Source organism: Rhyacophila brunnea, unplaced genomic scaffold (assembly GCF_057557595.1).
Source record: "Rhyacophila brunnea isolate RB1 unplaced genomic scaffold, BYU_Rbru_1.0 scaffold_8, whole genome shotgun sequence".
NCBI classification, from domain to species: domain Eukaryota; kingdom Metazoa; phylum Arthropoda; class Insecta; order Trichoptera; family Rhyacophilidae; genus Rhyacophila; species Rhyacophila brunnea.
In genome coordinates this window covers 32417834-32439840 of record NW_028233350.1, presented here as the reverse complement: position 1 = coordinate 32439840, position 22007 = coordinate 32417834, and the positions used below count along the sequence as shown (strand labels likewise).

The following is a 22007-nucleotide window of genomic DNA, read 5'->3' as shown; positions in this document are numbered from 1 at the left end:
CTTATATATATGTATATGTATATAAAGAAGAGAGAGTGTAGAACATGCTTTAATGTTATTAATAAGAATATAATAAATAGCAGCTCTCACACAGTTTGATTTTTATTAGATATACTATTCTACTTTACACAGTAAAGGAGAAGTAATCTCATACGAATATGCATTGTAATAATTTTATTATAATAAAAATAGTTTTTTTTAAATTAAAATGTTTATTTTTATTATAAAAAATGCACGACAGGTTTACAAGGAAAAAAAGAGATAAGTAGATGAATACAATTAATGTCTACTTGCTTTACATTATTCATAATAACAATTAACATAAAAAGAAACTAAAAATACCACATCAAATAAACCAAATTATTATTAATGTATGGAACAACCAGCTATTCTGCTAGGACTTGCATGTAGTGTGTATAAAATTCTATAGATATGTAATAATATTAGATTTAATGTTAGCTGATATCCGTAGATTGGATAAAGAGTTGTATATTATGTTTATTGAAGAATTATTGTCAAAATCGTGGCTAAGCATTAGTAAATTAAAAAGGCTTCTGCATACTTCACTTCGTTTAAAAAAAACTTGACAATTTGGTCATGTCTTTAGAAATCTCGCGCGTATAGGAAAGCATTTTATATAATTATACCGTCTCCATTATCTTCAGTCGTTCCTAAAAATAGTATTAATTTTATTATTTACATATAAAAATATTTACAAATTATTTATATTATGATTGAAGTAAAAATACGAAATAACATGCTTTTCGTTTTAATACTAATTAATGGTGTTAATTATAAAATAAGTATAATTACATCTAATTGACAATTTAATACCACTATAGTTATGTATTAATACAAAGGGGTTTTAGATCTTACTATTCGTAAAACTATTGGGAAGGTTACGCGTATATTAGGTACCAAAACAATTAGAAATTAAAACTGTGACATAGATTTTATGTTAATTCACAAAGTTATCAGAACATGCCAAATGGTTAGTAATATATGGATCCGAGGGGTTAATTTAAATATTTCGGTACTGTGATGGCAGACGGTTATAACTGCAGTTTTTTTCACTTTGTAAGTTTTCTTCCATAATATGTTCCAAATTGTACCATTCTCTGATGTACAAAAATATTAGAGCTGCAAATTTATTGATCACTCCGTACTTTTAAAAGATATCTGCATCTGACCAAATTTGAAAAAAAAAATAATACGGCAAAAATATACCTACATCTGTTTAAAATGCAAGATAAAAATAAAACTTTTTTAAAGAAATTATTAAAATTTTGTGTTGGGATGCTAATTCTGCTTATTGTGATATAAAATACTTTAAACTATCTTATAAACTAAATTATCAAGACTGATTTCAAAAATTTGTTTTTGCTCTAATGTAAAATTGTGTAAACATCCATCACAGTACCGATTTTTTAGTCGAGTCAAAAACGAAATTATCTTCAGAAAGAAACGTAACAAATTACTACATAAACGGATGGTAAATGAAAACAATAAGACAATATTGTTTTTTGCATCGACTTATAAAATACGTTTTTTTTTATATAACTCACTTTACATTGTTATTCCAGTAATATAATTCAAGTAGGTACGTACGATTTATGTACATGCGACACCATCTTTTACAATAATTGTACATGCTTGTATATAAAATAAATTAATACAAAAAAATAATTATTTCATCACGAAATGTAGTAAGTATCGAAGATAAAGAATATTTTCATAATTATTTCACAACCCATGCACTTCAGTATTTACCAGACTCATTTTTCAAAAAAATTGACACTAGGTGACAATTTAATAATACCAAATTAAATAAGTATTATGGGATAACTCCAACGATGGTTTAACATGCAATGCAGATATAGTTTTGTAATATTATGGTTGCCACATTATCAACAATCAACCTTCATTCTGAAATCAAGATAGTTTTTTTAAGTACATTGACTAGTGATTAATTAATAATACTAACAAATTTTAATACTTAGTAATGTTGTTATAATATTTCGAAACTGTTGAATGTGGTTAGACTATGACATGCACCACACGAACCAAATTTTACAGAAATTATTATCGACCACAAATAATTCACTGATATGTTCCTATACAATTCAACTGACGTTAAGCTAACACCTGTATTTGTGCACAAAGAAGAATATAATATGCTGATCACAATATTTGCTGAAAACTGACTGCATTTTGGGATCGATACTGACCAGAGAAATACGAATGTGTATTTTGAAATATATATGTATTGTATAATATGGTAGTCTGCAGCAGCACTCGTGTGTTTTTGACTGTATAAAGTATTAACATCTTTACGCAACTGATGTGTCTAAAACTTTATGCCGACTATATTCAGACCGTGGCACAGAATTGCGAATTACGCTGATAGTGCTAGTTATTGATCATCTTCGAATGCAATGCGGTAACCTGTTCGCAATAAATGAAGATTTTAAATTGCACATTTCGTTCAAAGTATCACCATTTATTTCATAATCATTTTCTACGAATAAACATTGACCCCTCCAAACGCACCTGCCTTGCACAACACTCAGTCTTAATTGAGCGTATCACGTTTGGATGTGAAGCATAAGCAATTTTTTACGCCTGAGAGTGATTCAGGAGCAGATATACAAGTCGCCATGCACTTAAGTGTGCTTTGATTTAGTTTACAGAGACTTTCTAATACAAAGTGCCCACGGGAGAGAGCAACACGGTGAACTAAAATCAATAAATGATTCTAATTAATTAATGATACATAGTACAAAAACAAATCTAAAATAATACGGGCATACAAAAATATATGACGAGAATTTCACGTTTACAATAGGATGCCACATTTTTTTAACGCAACAAAATTAGCCTTTGTGGCGACCAGGTCGGACGGCCCAAACATCTGATTGGACTGATTTGAGTATCTTCCCTTGTGGAACACATTCTTGGATATTCCCAGTGAAACAGTTTACCATATTGCATTTGAAGTATAAGTAATAACTAGCACTACCATCGAAGTTTACAGTTCCGTATCACTGCCGTTTTATCAACTTAGTTTACTTTGTTCGTGTGCCCATTTTTAAAGACTATCGTGTGTAGGTGTTTAATAAGACACAATTTTGATTAACGGCAGTAAAGAAGTTTAGTTTTTTTTTTCATTAATTACCTATGCTTTCAGCTCTAACTTCCTCTTCCTTTAAATATGTCTTTATCTTCAAACTGCTCAACTCGTCTTGCTACACTAACTTCAGATGCCATCGCAGCATCTCTAGTTCTGCTCCGACGTCTCTCTTGTCTATGACCTGTCGAAAAGGTCCTAAACAAAATCCCTGGCCCATCCCTAGAGAAAGACGCCGTGGTAAATGCCCTATGATAACAATAATTTCTACGCAGTGTGGCAACCGCTACAATCAAGATGGCGACAATGAAAACGACACATAACACCACGAATGATATAATGGCAGAATGCGAAAAAGAATCAAATATACTTTTGATAGTAACGTCATCCTGCCAGTTGGTCCACAAGTTGTTGTGTTTAGTAGGATTTGCCGCTTGATCGATTGGCACATTACTTGGTGGAATGATTGATTCTTCATACTTAGCAACCATTTTTTCCATACTTGCCAAGATAATTGGTCTTACAACTGCAAGGTTGACAGTTTCACAGGGATCGTCTTTCATATTGAAAAGACATGGAGATTCTAATGGATTACATGGAAGCTTAGCTCCATCATTTGTTACATTATTAGGATTGCAATTAATTTTAGCTTCTTGGCGTAAATTATCAATCATATTTGTTGACAATGTTTTTAATGTATAATTTATAGCTGTTCCGTTACTGTTTCTTTTTTCCTTCATCTGTTTTTCAGCAGTATATCCTGCTAATACTGATCCCGCTTTTGAGAGCATAACAGATTTTAAATCATAATCAATTGAATTTTCTCCAGATTCTCCTATATTACCATCAAATCTTCCTTGACTTGTGGTGCCGTTGACATATTTCCATTCACCATGCCTGATGGATACGTATGGTACTAAACTATCCATGTTGTAAACCAAACCGACTCGTGGTGAAGGCTTATTATCTTTAAGTGCATCCCACATACTTATACCATCTATGTTTCCTAGATCTTTAGGGTCACGACCTGCAATACAAAAAGACAGTATTCGATATAAATAATATTTATTTACCAGTCTTTTTTAAAAAAAAATCCATTCTTGATTTCTGAGAACAACAACTAAAATTATGACTCACTTACAGTATGAAAGGGTCGAAAAAAGTCAAATATGTTTAAACCAGGGAACACAAAAATAATAGTGTATCCATAGAAAGTACATTGACCCTGCAAGCTTTTTTTGACCATGTCCGATCCTAATAAAATCGTATGGGCCTTAACAGAGTAGAGATTTGAATTAATAGATTTTTATTTTTACGAGAAATGGATGTTAGCCACTAATTGCTCAACCTCTTAGGTCCATACTCTGACTCCAAACACAAATTAAAAATCAATATATTGTGTATTTGCCAGACCCAGGATTCAAACCCGGGACCCACGATATTATAAACCGACGTATTGGCCGCTCGGCAATCGTTCACGTAAACGAAACGCGCATTCAATATTGATAATATTTGAGGATACTTGGAGCGCTTGGTGTTTCTTATGTTCTATGGCATGTCCTTCATAAACTAATAAACTGAACCTAGCTTCAATACATTGATTCATGGCGACTGGTTTTCATATTTATATTTTGTTAATCTATTCTGTAGTTTATACACTCGTATTAGGCCCGAAATTCTGGTAACATGTAAATAATTGTACGTAAAACATTTCACCGTGGCACAGTTTACTGTGTGCTTGCTTATCGGAAAGAGATGACCATATATTATATCGTCACTGTTCTGGCAGAAGACACTAATTCGAAAAAAATGACATATTGAGTTAGTTATACCAAAATGTTCCTTATTTCGAACTTTACCGTCTGGAAACCTGCTTAATAAATAAACAGTCTTTATTTCAAAGTCATCCTTTTTACGATTACTTAATAAACTCACATGATAAACCATTTCAAACATTTTAAAAGCTTCAAAGTCAAATTACTCAAAACTAGTATTCTCCAGTTAGTGTGTTCTGCCAGAACAGAGACGATATAGTCTCTAATTTTATTAGATTCGATATGAACATTAATTCAATTTACATATCTGATTTTGGCAAACTTCATGAATACAAGAATGAAAACCTAACCAAACCTTACCTAACCTAACAAATTAACCAGTATATCGGCTATTTTCAAAATTTGTTTGCTGCTGGCTTCCTGTAAAGTGTAAACCGACAAGAACCGTGTTTTATTTAGACATAAATTTTATGTCAGTACTATACGACCCAAAGACGTAGGACGGTCTTTAATATACGGCCATATATTATTTCCGATACGATATTTCACGGTGAAGTGTTATACGGCGAACTGCATATGTACAAGTTTCCGGACACAGAAATTCTAGAATCTCGAATCCCGTGAACATAGGAGCTACAAAAAATATACTTGGTAACTCAGTACCGCAATTTCTGAGTGGTGTGTCTTGGCCCTTAGATGTAAATATGTCGAAAAATTTGAGATTTTACCTGCGGCACTCCAGAAGGTTGGTAGCCAATCGGTCACATGCATAAGTTGATTAGACACTCGGTTCAGATTGTTGAATAATGGACTCCATATTGCAGCCACGCCACGGCATCCACCATCCCATGGCGAATCTTTTTGCTGAAAATTTCGGTTCGAGAATTATTATTATCTACACAAACGACACTACAATAATCGTGATATAGTGAAAAAAATAAAAGTTATTTAACAAAATATCTGGAAAATGTTCAATATTATTGATTTGATAATTTAAATTGCCATATTATATTATTATCTCCCAGCGGCGAAAGGTGGAGGTAGGTTGTTTAGATGTGCCATAAATAGTGCACATTAATCTTTGTCAGTCATACTTCATTTTTCATTGAAATAATACTACAATTTACAGACGGTGTTGGTTAAAATTTAAAATTCAATTAAACCTTGCGAAAACCAAGCGATTAGAAAATAGTAAAAAAATACTCGTATATCAATAAAATATCTTAAATTATGCAATTAAATCATACATAACTTTTGATATTTTATAGATAGAATAATATATTATAGTTTGGTTTAGGCAGGGCTTAATGACTTTAAAAAAATGAACCAACAATATGTGTAATAATATGTATTCCTAACTCAACTAAAACAAAAAGGTATGAATGAAAAAGTATGTACAATTTTGTCGGATCGCCTAAAGTATACCAAAACTATTATGATTTGGTTTAGGTAGGGTTTAATTGATTTTTAAAAACTAACCAACACCATCTATAAATTGTAGTCTTAGTTCAATGCAAACAAATACGTATGACTAATAAAGTTTAACGTGCACTATTTATGTCAGATCTTAACAGCCTACCTCTACCCTTCGCCACTGTTATCTACTAATCTAAAGGTCGGTTCGGATTATTCGAGTAGTTTAGTCGAGTGGCGAGTGATTTAGTGACTGATAAGTGTCCGAACACAGTACCCAGGGAACTCAGTATGTCTATTCTATACACAAGGCTGATTATCGACCGCTAAATGATTTATAACTTTATCATATTTATGTATTGAGGTATTATAATTATTACAATAAGTTAGCCGTCTAAACAGCCAAAACTGTCTATCTAAAGCTCTATCGTTCTAAAGTTAACACAGCCAAAAGAATTGCTATGTTAAAACATAGCATTTATTGTAACAATTACTTGTAACTAATTTATTGCACTTGTTACAATAAGTGTTAATAAAACCTACCCTAGATAGCTGCCGCAGGGGCCATAGAATAGACGCGCAGGGATCTTTTCTGTGACAGTAGGTACGTTAGTGAGTGGCGTGTTAAAATGAACAGAGCACAACGTAGCAAAGCAAAAAAAAATAATTAACTTATTTTTATTCAACGAATAATTCAAAAGATTTAAGAATTTAACATTCTTTTTATTGAATATACATAATTTAAAAACACCTCTGAGAAATATATAACCAATAGAGAAAAAAATCTTAAAAATACGACACCCAGCAGGTTTGAATCTGCGTGATGAACCTGATTCGAAGTGTTTTCAAATTACGTATGTACAAAAAATAAATACGTTAATAATTTCATTTATAATGGCTATATTAGAAGATTGAAGGAAGAAATTCTACGACAATCAATGAACTCGACTAAAGATCACGTGTTCAGACTTGTCTCGTGGCTTGTTTAGTATTTAGTGAGATGTGATGGGGGTTGCTACTCGACCGAAAAATTAGAACAAAATGGATTGACTCGACTAAATGATTTTACTAAATTACTCGACTAAATTTGTCTGTTCGTACACGTTTAGTTACTAAATTACTCGCAACTCGACTAAATGTCTCGACTAAACCGAATCGGCATAAAGCGTAAGTAATTTTCCTAACTCACTATAATAATATTCTTGCTAAAGATCAAATAATTAACTATGAAAAAACAACATAACAATATTATGATTTCCAAACCAGCATATTATTACACAGCTTCAAATACGTGCGCTCTGCCACTATTGCACTGTAATACTGCCGTACTAAGCACAGAGGCCGTATCTGCATTTTAGGCAAGTGGGAGATCTGAGCTCCCATATTATTTTACTTTTCCTGCTAATAATACTGGGAAACTTTTTGTTTATTTTATTTGCCTATAATACCTACTTAATTTTGGTTTAAAATTTGTGTACATACATTGAAAATTTGATTTATGTTATTTTTCGTACAAAAAATGTACTTACGGCTTCCTCCATACAAAGCTTTTCTTAGACCGTACTAAGGTAATTTGGGCGTATCTATATTTTTTTTCTTTAACACCAATTATCTCTTTTTCGAATACAAATTGAGAATTAAATGATATTTAGAATTTGTTTATCTATGTCAGATACGGCTAATATCCTTTAGTAAATGATAGTTACAACCGAATCGCTTAGTATTTATCGAGGTTTTTTCTCAAACTCCGTAGATACAGCTATTAAAAACCTTGATTTCTCCGTAACTACAACAGTTACGGCTTGGATTTATTTACTGATCTTATACAAAAAATCTGCAGAATCCAAATATTATCTAAAAACATGAAAATACCTAAATATGACAGTTACGGCCACTGTGCTTAGTACGGCAGAATAATCAGTTTGTGAATCAATAATATTAAACATTTTTCTTAGTTTTTTAAAAAAATAATCTAACAGCATTAAATAAGTATTAAAAATAATATATTATATTTATATGAAAGGATATTTTTCAGTAGAGAATAAATTAAGTTGTTCAAATATAATAAATTTATACTCAGATAATTATGCATGGCCTCAAACCATCGATTTGTGAATTTTTCTTTATACACCTTTAACTAATTGTCAAGGCAAAAGGTTAGGAATCATGGTGAAAGACTGTCACAATTATTAACACCATTGAACAACATCGATTAAGTTAATTTATTCTATGGCAATAAACACTGAAATGATAATGTTTTTTTTTCGACCATGTTCGATCTTAACAAGATCATATGGGCCTCCACAAAGTGGAGGTTTTTATTAAGAGATTTTGTTTTTATGAGAAATGGATGTCAGCCATTTGCTCAACCTATTAGGGCCATACCCTGACTCAAACAGAAATTGAAAAACACTATGAGACCCAGAATTCGAACCTAGGACCCACGACGCTATAGGCCGACGCCCAAGGTCATTTGAAGTATAAATCTGGCCTTGTGTGTGAATGGCTGTACCAGTAATGGAGTAGATTAGTTTACTAAACTCCTACATCTAAATCCATCCTGCAACTGGATCATATTCCCATCCCCATATTTCTTCAATAAATATTGAATGAAAATATTACTTGTTTTGCTCTAGACTAGCAATAACCAAAGGACTCTGCCAAATAGCTAATATGCTTTTCATCGATAATAATATGTATATTTATACACCTCCATAAGATTTTGTTACAATATCAACATCGACATGTACTACAAATGAGGAAAATGGAAATTGGAATACTATACAGTTTAGATAAAACATAAAAGTAAATATTTTTTATATTACCCCTTTGAGCGGATAGTTAGAGCCTCTGTTTGAATGGACACCAGTTGTCGGAGCTCCATTGTCACTCATGAAGAGGATGATGGAGTTATCCAGCATTCCTTTCATCCTTAGAGCTTTCATCACGTGTCCAACACTCTGGTCCAAAACGGACACCATAGCTGAAATTAATCGAATTAATAATATATTATTATCATCTATAGCACCGGCGAAGACTCCATACTAGGTGATTATTTAAAGCCCACCTTTTTAAGATAAATATTTTTTAATTGCATATTGACGTACTTATTTAAATAATCACTTATATTCTATAAAAATAATTTAATTTGCCAACGACATCTGTCGTACATGTAGGAATGTTTTATAAATAAATACAACACCACCTGTTCAAAAAGGTTTAAAAAAATATATGCCACAGTGCGCCATCTGTCTTTAACGTATTTATCGATAGGCTCTGAGGCGTAAGACTTGTCTGATTGCAGCTTTGTCCAAAATAATTAATAATAAGATAATTTAAGCAAATAATGTATATGATATTCAATCACATACTTATAAATAATTGATAAAGATTGTTTTTAAAAATAAAAAAATATTTTATCTAATGATTTTTGATATTGTGTATACATATTTAGGAAAATACATAATTTATACTTATCGCTCAATTTTATGTAGTCAGTGAGCTGTTGAAATTTCATCGAATTAGTGTGTCGTTATCATTAGTGTGTACCTATTAATAATTCGTCAGTAGTAATATTGTATTATCTTCTTATTTCCCGTAATTATACCTGAAAAGAGTGTTCTTTTTCTCTGATCATCACAGTCTACCTCATTCTAAAAGTTACCCTTCGCCACTGACTTATAGATATGTATGCCTTAGTACCTTTGGACCCGGGAACTCCCCCGATTGTGTGCACGCTTGCTAACATCAGAATCATACACAGAGATTTTTTATTTTTTGCCCAATTTCGAAGGTGGATAGATAAAAGATGGCTTACATTTAATGTTAACGGCGTAAATGAAGTTGTTTAATACAATGTTATACACCATTATATTATAAATGATTAGTTTGTAAGTAACGAAGCAAAGACGAACGTTAACAAGCAGCCTGCTTTAATTATGATAGGTACTTACTTAAGTTGCCGACATAGTAAAAAGTCTTCATTTACTAGGTACCGAATATTACATTAAAATTTCACACAGAAGGAAGACATAAATGCAGATGCAGGTCAACAAAACATAACTAAAAGCAGTTCACCGTATTTAAGAGTATAAAAAATAAAATAAAAAGTAGAATAGCTACCAGCATAAACTCTTCTGTCTGGGTCAGCTATGTAGTCAAACTTGGCAATCTCTTCATCGGGAGCCTGGAAAGGGTTCGGAATGTTCCCAGTGTGCGGTGCAAGATGCGAGAGAAACAAGAAGAGTGGCTTGGAAATATTGTGACCAGATATTATGGAGACGGCTTCATCAGAGAACAGTTCCGTGGAATATTTTCCTTTGGCACTGTAGTCAACATCCATGTTTCGACGCATATCGTATCCATCCATGTCGGGTTGGAACTGAAATAAATTGTTAATATCAGGTAATTCCCGATATGTATATATATGATATGCCTGACAGCAATTAATTATTTAGAAATTTAAAATAGTATGTCAGATGCGATTAATTGGATATACTAAAATCAATAGCTAGATTGTTAGCCTCATACTCGTACCTTAGTCAACTTTTAATTCATATATTATTTATATTCAAAATATTGATTTGTCTGTAAATTTTTTCCCATTTTTCCTCCACGCTTCCTTTTGAGATTTAAGTTAATTATCATTTAAAAAAAATCTATCAATTTATTGAGCCAATTATTTTTATGCTTTGCTAAACTATTTCTCTATAGTAAATTTGTTTTTTTTTTTATAAAATGTATATGGTTTGATACTCCTAACTTCTCTTATATCAACCAAATATTCGAGTTTTATATTTTGAATCCGTTGGATGTTTCTGTATTATTTATCATCGGTTTTGTCATAACTATATTCATTTTTGACCTTCAACACACAGTATTTTTTTGTAAAAATCATGTTTTAATAATATATTCTATAGTTATTTTTAAATTTACTGCCCTAGTTGTGACAACGATATTTTTAATAACAATTATCATTAACGGCCCACGTGCGCCATGTAGTTGGCATACAATAACGTTTTTTTCGGTTAGGTACATGTTTAAACACGCGCGTTAACATGATCTTACACCATACTTCAGTTATCGTTTGTCAATTTATGGCTACGACTGTATGTTGTAGCTTAACCACTGGGATATGCCAATAGAAATGGCGTATTTCAATAAAAATCTACCTTATTTTTAGGTTCGTAGGAAGTTTTATCACATTTGAATGGTCAAAGACATAGCTTATAATCAATATCTTTAGTATTATCTTCAGATGTGTTAATCGTGCCCAATTTTTGAATAATAAAATGACTAATTCTTGTCAAATTTGGGATCACAGAGATTATAAATATAATTTCTTATCGTAAATATTTCACTATATAATGTTAACAACAATTTTACTAATGGTTTTATAAATACTTTTAAAAAATAATAAATCTAAAAAATCTTAACACCACTGCACATGGATGTACTGAAATATTACTATATTCTAAAACATTAGACCGAGAGGTTTAAAAGAATACCTACTATTTTATGCAATAAAAATACTTTATGGAGTCATCAAATGTTTAAAATAATTATAAAGGATAATAAGGCTTCAAAATTATATAAATAGATACAACGTTTAAGGAATGCCCAGGCTTATGCTCTGATAATACAATAAAAACTCCATTTTGACCTACGTGACGCATGTGGGCCCTTAAGCCGAATTTGTTTTTTCAGTTGTCTCTATGAAATATATTTATTAATTTCAACTTTCGCAGGGGAGATGACAATATTATCGATGAAGAAGTATCCTACATATATCTACAATCTACATAATGAAATTCTACAATAAAAATTTTGTGAAAGTTCATAAATCCCGACGAAACCAACAATAATTATTATAAACAATATAATATACAAATTTTACCGTTGCGATGACATTATGTTGATAGTAATCCTGCAATCCATTCCAGTAGCCGTAATGAGAATCGAATCCTCGGCGTGTTGGAGTGTATTCACTTCGATAATATCCTAAGTGCCACTTTCCCACAATGTGTGTGTCGTAGCCAGCTTTCTTCAAATGTTCAGGCAGAAGGGTTTCATTCAAGGGTAGACCTCGGGGTTCCGGTTCCAATAGTACAATATGCTGCATACCTAGAAATATTTTCAAAATTTGAACGTATTCGCTTCGGGCGTAATTCTAATTTGGAATGCCATAGACCATAGGGCATAGATAACATACTCGTGGCTAGGAATTAAAATACCGGTATTTAAAAGCCGGGATTCCAGTATTTATCGATACCGGTTTTAATTATCGAAAAATAACTATATTTTCTGTATTAAAAAAGCAGACACGTTTACTTTTTCAAAAATAAATTTAACGTTATTTTTTTAATTAGTTTCTACCTTATTGCCAGACCCAGGATTCGAACCTGGGACCCACGACGCTTCGGGTCCAACGCTTAAACCGCGCGGCCATCGTGGGTGTATTGTATTAGTATAAGTATAGCGTGGTGTGCTATTTCCAAATACTTCATATGACAACCAATGGGAGGCGTTTATCCAGTAGTGGATTGGCCTCGGCTCATGCTTAATATTAAAATACTAACTGTACCTACTCACCCGTATGTATTGGATACTTTCCCGTAAGGAAAGCGGCTCTTGATGGAGTACATAGTGGTTGTACATAGTGATTGTTCAATATTATTCCATTATAGGCTAAAGCGTCAATGTTGGGCGTCGGTATTTGATTGGATCCATGAAAGCTCACATCGTTCCACCCCTGAAAGTTAACAAAGAATAATGTCACTAAAATAAATTATCATTTCGATTTAAAAAAAAAAAAAAAAAAACTATAATTCTAGTTAAGCCAATGGTGACATCACTGACGGCTTTGTTATTCGAAAATTAGGTTCGTTCAAAATATATGGATTTATTCTTACAAGGATACAATATGGTGTTAGTATAATATATTATGATTTCTACATATTATTTCAATGCTTGCAAACTGTGGCTAGTTCTGCCCTAAACCTGCGGACATTGTCGAGGATCTGGATTAGTGTAGGTAGCTGGATGTGTTGGCATAATCACTAATTAATTTATTGAATGAAACTCGTTTGATGATAATGTCTGTACATACACGCGCAATGCTCACAAAAACTTATCAAATAACGCGACAGATTACAGCAGACAACCGCAGGTATCCACAGTTTGCTGCAAGAGAATTCTCGAGAAATAATCAGAAAAGGCCAATATCGAGAAATTCATTTTCCGAAATTTTGAGAATTCTCATTTTGATAATTTTAATATTTTTTGGTAATTTCGTAATAATGAAGTTTTCTCAAGAATTCTCGAACAACCGAATTCTTGAGAAAATAAATATTCCTGATGTCGAGTATGCTCGAATTTTGAGGACCGAAAAATGTCTCTCAATCACAAGCTATTACGAGGTATCGGTGGACCAATATCTATAGTCTGGTGAATGACACAAGAAGAATAAAAGAAAGCCATAAAGACACACCATCCGTTCACTCGTATTATACATAATAAGATTATATTATAATATACAAAACTGTAGTTATTTCTCAATTTCTTCTTTCATATAAATATCGCAATATACATAAGTTATGATTTGAATTACATAAAACGTTCTCACCAAATCATCAGCCAGCATAACAATTATGTGGGGTGGAGTCGTTTCCACATTGCTTCCGTTTGAAGAATATAAACCAATGATCAGGATGCATAGCGTCACAAATTTATTCATCTCTGTAGAAACGTTGCATTTAGATGCAAGCAAGTTTTTCCTGAAACAGATGTGCATTATTATAGAAGAATCGAGGTCAATATTGCAGTTAAATGCAGTTATTAAATTAATACACAATATAACTTATATCGAATTAAATTATTTGTAGTAAAATTATCCATGGTGTCATTAAAACTTGTATCATTATAATATCAATAAAATTGCAATAATTCAAAGCGTAATAATTAACAAAATTTTAATAAACCTATGCAATACCAGTGTTGACATGAGTTTCTTATTTGTGTCTATAAACGCACTTAGGTTACATAAGTAGATAAGCATATCAAATAAACCAACACTAGTAAGTAGGTATAGTCGAGGTCGTAATGAACATATCAACGATCTACATACGCGAGTATTTGTTTTGCTTTATGGAACACTATATTACCATACAATTTGTGAGCGTGCTGGCAGATGCTAAATTTCGTGCTAACAGCGACTGCTAAGGGCTACTGGAATGATAGAATAGATCTCACGTGATCTACCGTGAACGGTAACTGTTAATTTTAGAAAGATTTATTTGATTTTAAGTTGTAATAAAATCTTTTATAATATCATATTTACGTATATTTAATACTGTTTTAATAACATTTATGTGTTGTTTCACAGCATGTTGTGAACGTCTTGAATTTGTAATTTGTACATTTCAAAACTTTGCGGTTAATTTTACTGTATTTGGTTTTGTGGCTCTCATTCTTTCCTCGGAGTTTTAGGCCCGTTTCAGACGGGACACCAGAGTCGCACTCCTATATAATAAGGAGTCCTTTGTATTCGAATGAAGGGGCCTTTGTATTATGTTTATGAACGCCCCAGAGCTAATGAGTTTACGCATAATTTCGCGTTATAAATTAAAATATAAAACTGGCTGCGGTAATAAAAACAAATGTACCGGCGGCTTGAGAATGTAGCGGCCGACGGAAAAGTGCACAGGATACGCGTTGACTCATTAGTTCTAGGCGTTCATAAACATAATACAAGGGCCCATTTATTCGAATATAATGGCCTCCTTTATTAATACGAGCGCGATACCGGTGTCCCGTCTGAAACGGGCCTTAGGATCGTTGCAGAGGCGATTCTGAATAAAAAGAGAGATATTTATTATAATTATTCTCTTAAGAATGGCCTCTACAACGAGCTCGAAACGTTGAGGAAAGGAAAAGAAGGATGACATTCCCAGCGCTCAAAATGGAAAATTTTACGAACTGGAGCGCTCAACAGTTTTCTGAAGATACTTACATAGTTATCACATTTTATGTGTATTTCATAAAAAAATAAGTGTGTTAATCGATGGGACGGAGCGATATTTTACCGATTTCACGAACAGGAACAGCGCTCCTGTCCATTTCGATCCCTGAACATTCCAAAAACCAAATACTAAAATAATATATTGTTTTCCGCGACATTTGTGCCTACCTTATGCTACCCGCGACCAATTTGACAATTATTGATAAACTAGCCACTTTGGATAAAAGGTTGTCTATCACTGACTACAGAAGTGTACTTAAAAAGTGTAATATGGCGTTTTGAGATTTTTATATTATACGCATTAGCGATCATCATTGAATGAGCTATTTACAAAAATGTAAATTGAAGTAAAAGTACTGTTGTAAAAATACGTTTCGAAAATTTTCGTGATCACCGAGACCGTACGGTTGGTTGTAAACAAACTACGCTAAAAGTATCGTAGCGGACAATTCACAGTAAATTCATTCAATGATTACTTGCTCTACTTTCGAAGATTAAAATAGATAAATCGTATCTAAAAATCACAGTTACTCTTTTTATTGCATTTCAAATGAGCCTAAAATAGCTTCTTTGGCTTTGAACTATGTTATAAAATAAATTTAACAATCATTGGAATACAAAGAAAACCTCGAGTTCAATAATCGGTCAAGTATAAAAAGCCAAATTTAGTGCTAGTTTATTTATATCAAATTATTTATTATTATTAATCAAACTGGCAAAACTCTATTATAATTCTAAAATTATGTTTTAGGCGCGCTTTGATTTTAGCGATGAACGCTTAGCTTGCAGATATAAGTAAGCTGGCTCACATTCGAGTTATTGCGACTTGTCGCATCCACAAGTGGTTATTATTATTAGAATCTTCAGTGTCCGTTTGTATCGTCCGCGCTGTTTTGTCTTGTGGACATGCCGTGTCAAAATATTAAAGCAAACGTTGGATGCACCAGATGGTTGTATGAATTATTCATGAATGCCACGGACCTTGCGTGTCGTATATTGCGCAAATGAGTGAGGCCAACCATTGAGAAGGCAATTTAACAGCCAAATAACCCCGGTCTCGATCCTCAGTTTTTAACCTCCTAACTTAACTAAGAAGAAGAAGAAAATAATTTATATTTATTCTTTCCTGGGGGATCATAATGCGAATCCCCCCCTTCCCACTTACGTGTGCGTGCCTGATAAGGACGTTATAACAAAATGGTAATATTATTATGTTGACAACAGTTGATTCTTCCTGTTCTCTTTATCATTTAGAATTGAAAATATATACTCGTAATACAAAGAAAAATATTTTCTTTGTAGGTACAATCCAACTGCAGATACAGAATTGCTACATATAAAATGATTGAGATTTTTTCGTAGTGATACAACAGATGTTATTAGAGTCAGCTGTTTATAAATAAAAAACAACGTAACCACTGACTTTAACCCATTCTGATAACTCGTTAAATTTAAAATTAAGACGTTGCGTTGGAGTCTATATTTTGATATAAATCACTGTCTACGACACTAATTAATTAGTATGCATGCACTCATACAAATATATTATCATGAAATCAAAATATACCTTGTTGATATTATAAAAAAGTATGTCAAATATGTTATTTGAATTTCTGATTAGCGAACTTGACCGCTATAACTTTTTATTATGTTTTCATCTTCATAACAATGTCAAATCCAAATCCAGTTCCTATGCAAATGTAATCACGTAATCAGGTTTATGAAAATGTTTGTTTAGACTTTTTTTATCGTGCGATTTATAAATTAAAAAATATTTCTTTTTTTTTTATAGACTATGATGATAATATAAAACCTATAGTATTTATGTATGACTTATATGTTATTTGGGCAAACTAATTGATATCTGGCATGTGAACATGTTTATTCTTTAGATTACAATATAGTTTATATTATATGTAATTCTATACGATTACATAATAATATTATAACGAATGAATATAAAATTGGTCTGACAATCGATAACTTCAAAAAGTGGAAATATATATTTTAATAGTAATTTGAATTTCAAGCATTTTTTTTATTATTTTAAAAATAACCTCCGTTATGAATTATTTATAAATAAATATTTTCAATACCGGAATTTCGTAATAAAGAAATAGAGTGAGATTCGGAATCCTGGTATTGCAAGCCGTAATTATTTATTGTAATTCATCCCATATATGAGTACCTTGGTATCAAAGTGGGACAAACGCCATCTCCCACTAAATTCATGTTTTAATTGATTATGGTAGTGCAAGTGATGCTCTTTTCAAAAAATCCACCAAAAGTATTAAAAACAGTAGTTTTCATAGAGATTTTTGAGTTTAAAGTTGGTATGTTATATGAAAAACAGACACTTTTCACACGTCATGTTTGCGAGTCTCCTGTAAAATTTTGTAAATGGCTTATGTCCCACTTTGATACCAAGGTACTCATATGTATGTGTTTTTTTAAATATCAACAATGTACAACAGGTACTAAATATCTAACAACATTTAAAAAGACGATCATATTATTGTGACAGTATAAAATACTTTGGTGTCAAATCAATTATAGATTATTTGTGTTGTCTGGGTAACTAGATAATACCTAATAGATTTCATCAGTTTTGATTGAGTATTGCAAATGAGATTAATTATGTTTATTTTATCCTCAATTATATCATTATAATAATACGTTTTGTGAGTAAAATGAGTTTTTTTTACACAAATTATTATTAAAATGTTATTTTATTCTAGATATTTTAAATACCTTCATTTTTATTTCAGTTGACAATGCCCTTTTGGGCAAAAAAAAACATGTTTTAATCGTTTTTAACAAAGTATTATATTATTTTATTTTAATAAAATAATATTGACTTCTGTGAAAATGGCAAGCAATAATAACAAATTAAATTTAAATATTAGTTTGTTAATTTAAAATTATCGTGTCAATAAAATATATTATGATGTTTTAACACACACGTCACTTATACACGAAACAATCACTGTATCTTTATAAATAAAAATAATAATTCTATTTATATAGTTGTTATGTATCTGAACGATAGCATATCACTAATATCACCAACTAATAAAATATATATCACTAAGAGTATTCTCCAAATATTTCTAAAATACAACAAAACGTATGTACTAACCGTACGTATCTGTGATACGGAATGGAATACTTTCACTGAAAAATTGAACTCACCGAATTTCACTGTATTTTTTCTAATTTCAATTTCTGCTAATAACCATAAACAAACAACACTAAATAATTGTATTCGTATCTGCCGTACGAAACGCTTGATTTCAACTGACCAATGTTATCTAAAGAAGTACCTCGATTGTAAATATAATGCAGTGATCAGAAACCATTTTGTATAATTAATCGTATAACCATTATAAATTAAGTTCTGCTATGTAGGTACCTACTCAAAGATTTCTAATAAATATTTGGCACGATTGTTTTAACCCATGTTGTATCCTTTTTTCCGTGTTTAATACCAATATATAAATTCTGACAACTTTAATCATGCGACAAAAACTTATTGATATCTTCATACGGGAACTCAGAAATAATGGGAACTGAAATACGTAACTTATGTGAAGTAGCAGGCAGCCAATCTTGAGTGTGGAAGAATATGGATCTTAAACACGTGTAAAGAATTTGCTTGTCCTTCATTCTGACAACGGTTTATGCACTGACGCTCATTCAATTTGAAGGTTGCAACACACACCATTGCACGTCTATAATGTGTGGTTCATTTTCGTAGAACATTCACATTCAAAACACTGCGTCAAAATGTAGTGTATTGGGGGGTATAGCCTATTGGAATTCTATTTATTAATCTGTTCTGTGCTTCATAATTTTTTTTAAGTTATAAATTATAGTCATGCATGATGTCTTATTCTAAGAACACACATTTTGTAAAGTATATCAGCTATACAAACTGGTGATGATTATATGTCATGAGATTAGTATATCTGTTGTGTTCCATTGCACTGTATTATATTGTATACCACTACGAAATATTACGGAGAATTGAGGCTTTCAAGATCCAGCTCTATATACTTAACTCACTGGTTCTTAACCTGGTTCGATCGAACCCCAGGGGTTCGGTGAGTCAGTCTCAGGGGTTCGGCGGAGGTCAAGGCACACACCTTTGAACACAGTGATGTTGATGCACGGTTCATTTTGTGCACCAGTAAAATATATACCTATGTTTTGAATTTGAAAAAAATCATATTTTATTTTTCCAATTAAGAAGGGTTCTGTGAATGCGCATATGAAACTGGTGGTAGTCAGTACCTCCAACAAGGTTAAGAACCACTGCTAAAATAATTTGTTTTATTAGTGTAGTATATTATTATTACTTGAAATTATGCGAAAACCACTGAACCTATTTTGGTCTTTGATTGCTTGAATGAAATATTAAAAAAAAACTATATAATAAATGTGAAAATAAAATCTATTACAACAGTAAAAAAAACTAACAGCGTAGCGAATAATTAATGTCAATATAGGGGTCAAAATAGTGATTTTACTGTGTGAGCCAATGGTTGGTTACCCATCACTATAATAGCAAGAATATAGTGGGGATAAATGGTTGAAATGTTTTGCATTTACTGTTTTTTGTTTTGTTTTACAGCTTTCCAGTTAGGAAGTAATTTTCAAATAAATAAATTGTGTCATTTATGAAAACTTTTAATTACTAAATAGTTATTTTTATCCAATATTTTAGTGACAATAAGGAAATATTGGTAATAAAATTCAACATTTGCAAGCATTTTTCTTTGTATCTACTTGGGACAAAAATCTTCGGATGGACCTGGTGCTCACCATCAGACAGAAGAGTGAAAATGCAGCGTTCATCGTACTAACAACTCTATTCAGGTCCATGGTGCTGTCTAAAAAAAACAAAATTCCTGATAAAACGTCAGATTTCGACACCGTGGTCATACTACTGAATGAACTGTAGAGCCAGCTGAAGTAAGTAAGGAAATGAAACGTGTAATTATACCTCAACTATAATCGAATAAGCAAGACATACTTACTAAAATATGTCACCAAAAATTTACTGCACCCGACAATTAAGCACAGATAAACTAAATAAAATTTTAGACTCGAATGACAAATTGACTGTAAAGTTACTATACTTGACATCTATTACTAAATACACTACTATTATTAAACATCTAGGCCTGTTGTAGTGTTAAAAATAATATATATTTATATACTTATATATTTAAATTATAAAATTATAAAGGTGTATTCGAATCTAGGTCCGCACGGGTAGCACACTGGCGATAGCCTCCGGGCTGCAGTGTGGGACTAAATTATAAATATAATACCGTATTTATTGTTCTGAAAGTATTCGTAAACCACTGAAATAAATTCACTCTTCGATTGAAAATTTAAGTACCTGTTACAAAAAAAAAACTGAAGGCCAAAATAGTACCCCTAGATTGAGGCCATTATTCCAACAGGCCACTAGTTAAAAATAAATAATTGATACCTATTGTAAACATGTCAGTAGTTGCGGATTTAACCCGTAATCCTTGAAAAATAAATTACCTGAAGTATCATAAGAGTGATTTTAATTAAAAAGTAAATAACATAATACCGCCAAGAATTCGCTTGTCATTGTTACAATAATTTAGTTCTGTCATAACATAATAATAAACAAGAAACCTGTTATACCTAGACTTATGTACTTAAACAATTTTAATAATCATATTCACCATAGGTACAATATACCTACGTATTTGAAACACAAGTACATTTATCTCCGAATTGCATTTACCTGTGTATAATTCTGTACCCAAAGGGTAAGATGAGTTAATCGTAAAATGCAACTGTTTTAATTTTTCTTTATTATTGGCGAATATTGGTGTATACTTAATCTGTTATGGCATAGTATGTTAGGATAGTAATTGAAATCGCGTGCGTTTAAAACAAAATAATATCCTTTTTTAGCTTCGAGTGAAAATACGTTTTTCGATTATCACACCTCTAAAATACATAATTTATATCTAGATACCTACTTACATTAGAGTTATCACGCCAAAAAAATATTCGAAGGTTTCCCTTAAATAAATTTGTTACTTAAATCATGTTTATGTCATGTGACAAAAATCAAATCATGTGACAGGTTTTGGCGTTATTTACAGTATGGCGACGTTAAAAGTCACTCGCCAAAATATGCAGCAGTCCAGCCGCGAAAACTCAGGTTCCTTGACAGATAAATATATATTGGCAATATGCATCCGAAATAATATATTTAAAAATGTACGAGATTATTATAACAAGTAACAATTTCGACAATTCAAAACACCTAATACACCTAATATAATTTTAATTTAGTGTAGGTATCCACTTCGAGACTGTTCGTAAATATAATAAAAATAAAATGAAAAACTTGATTGTGTATAAAAAATAAACCAGTTTCTTCGAATCAAACGAACAAACTTATATTATAAGTAGGTATATAAATACGTCTTCTCCATTACTTCTCAAACTGGGGGGTGCGACTCTCTAGGGGGCTCTGGAGCTCCTGCCAGGGAGCCGCGAATAGTTCAGTATTTGAAAAATAAATCATAAAAATATTACTGGACGATACCTGATACAAATCAGTCAAAATCTCGAGGTCGAATTTTCACACGATCACAATAATTATTTATCCGATATG

General features: G+C 31.8%; 1 protein-coding gene across 2 annotated transcripts; it reads right to left on the bottom strand.

The window, feature by feature from the left end:
• Positions 1-200: 200 nt before the first annotated feature.
• On the bottom strand, positions 201-18633 carry LOC147064152 (arylsulfatase B-like). Of its 2 annotated transcripts, XM_085958639.1 has the most exons (9): positions 18474-18633; positions 13940-14090; positions 12907-13066; positions 12212-12438; positions 10438-10696; positions 9141-9298; positions 5631-5766; positions 3498-4154; positions 201-671 (listed from the first exon to the last, which is right to left on the bottom strand). In XM_085958639.1, the coding sequence occupies exons 2-9, from the start codon at positions 14048-14050 to the stop codon at positions 634-636; spliced, it is 1746 nt and encodes a 581-aa protein (XP_085814765.1). In that variant the 5' UTR covers positions 14051-14090; positions 18474-18633; the 3' UTR covers positions 201-633. The 2 variants fall into 2 exon arrangements, with proteins under 2 accessions (XP_085814765.1, XP_085814764.1); XM_085958638.1 differs by lacking the exon at positions 201-671 and having other exon boundaries at positions 1090-4154.
• Between the last annotated feature and the right edge of the window lie 3374 nt (positions 18634-22007).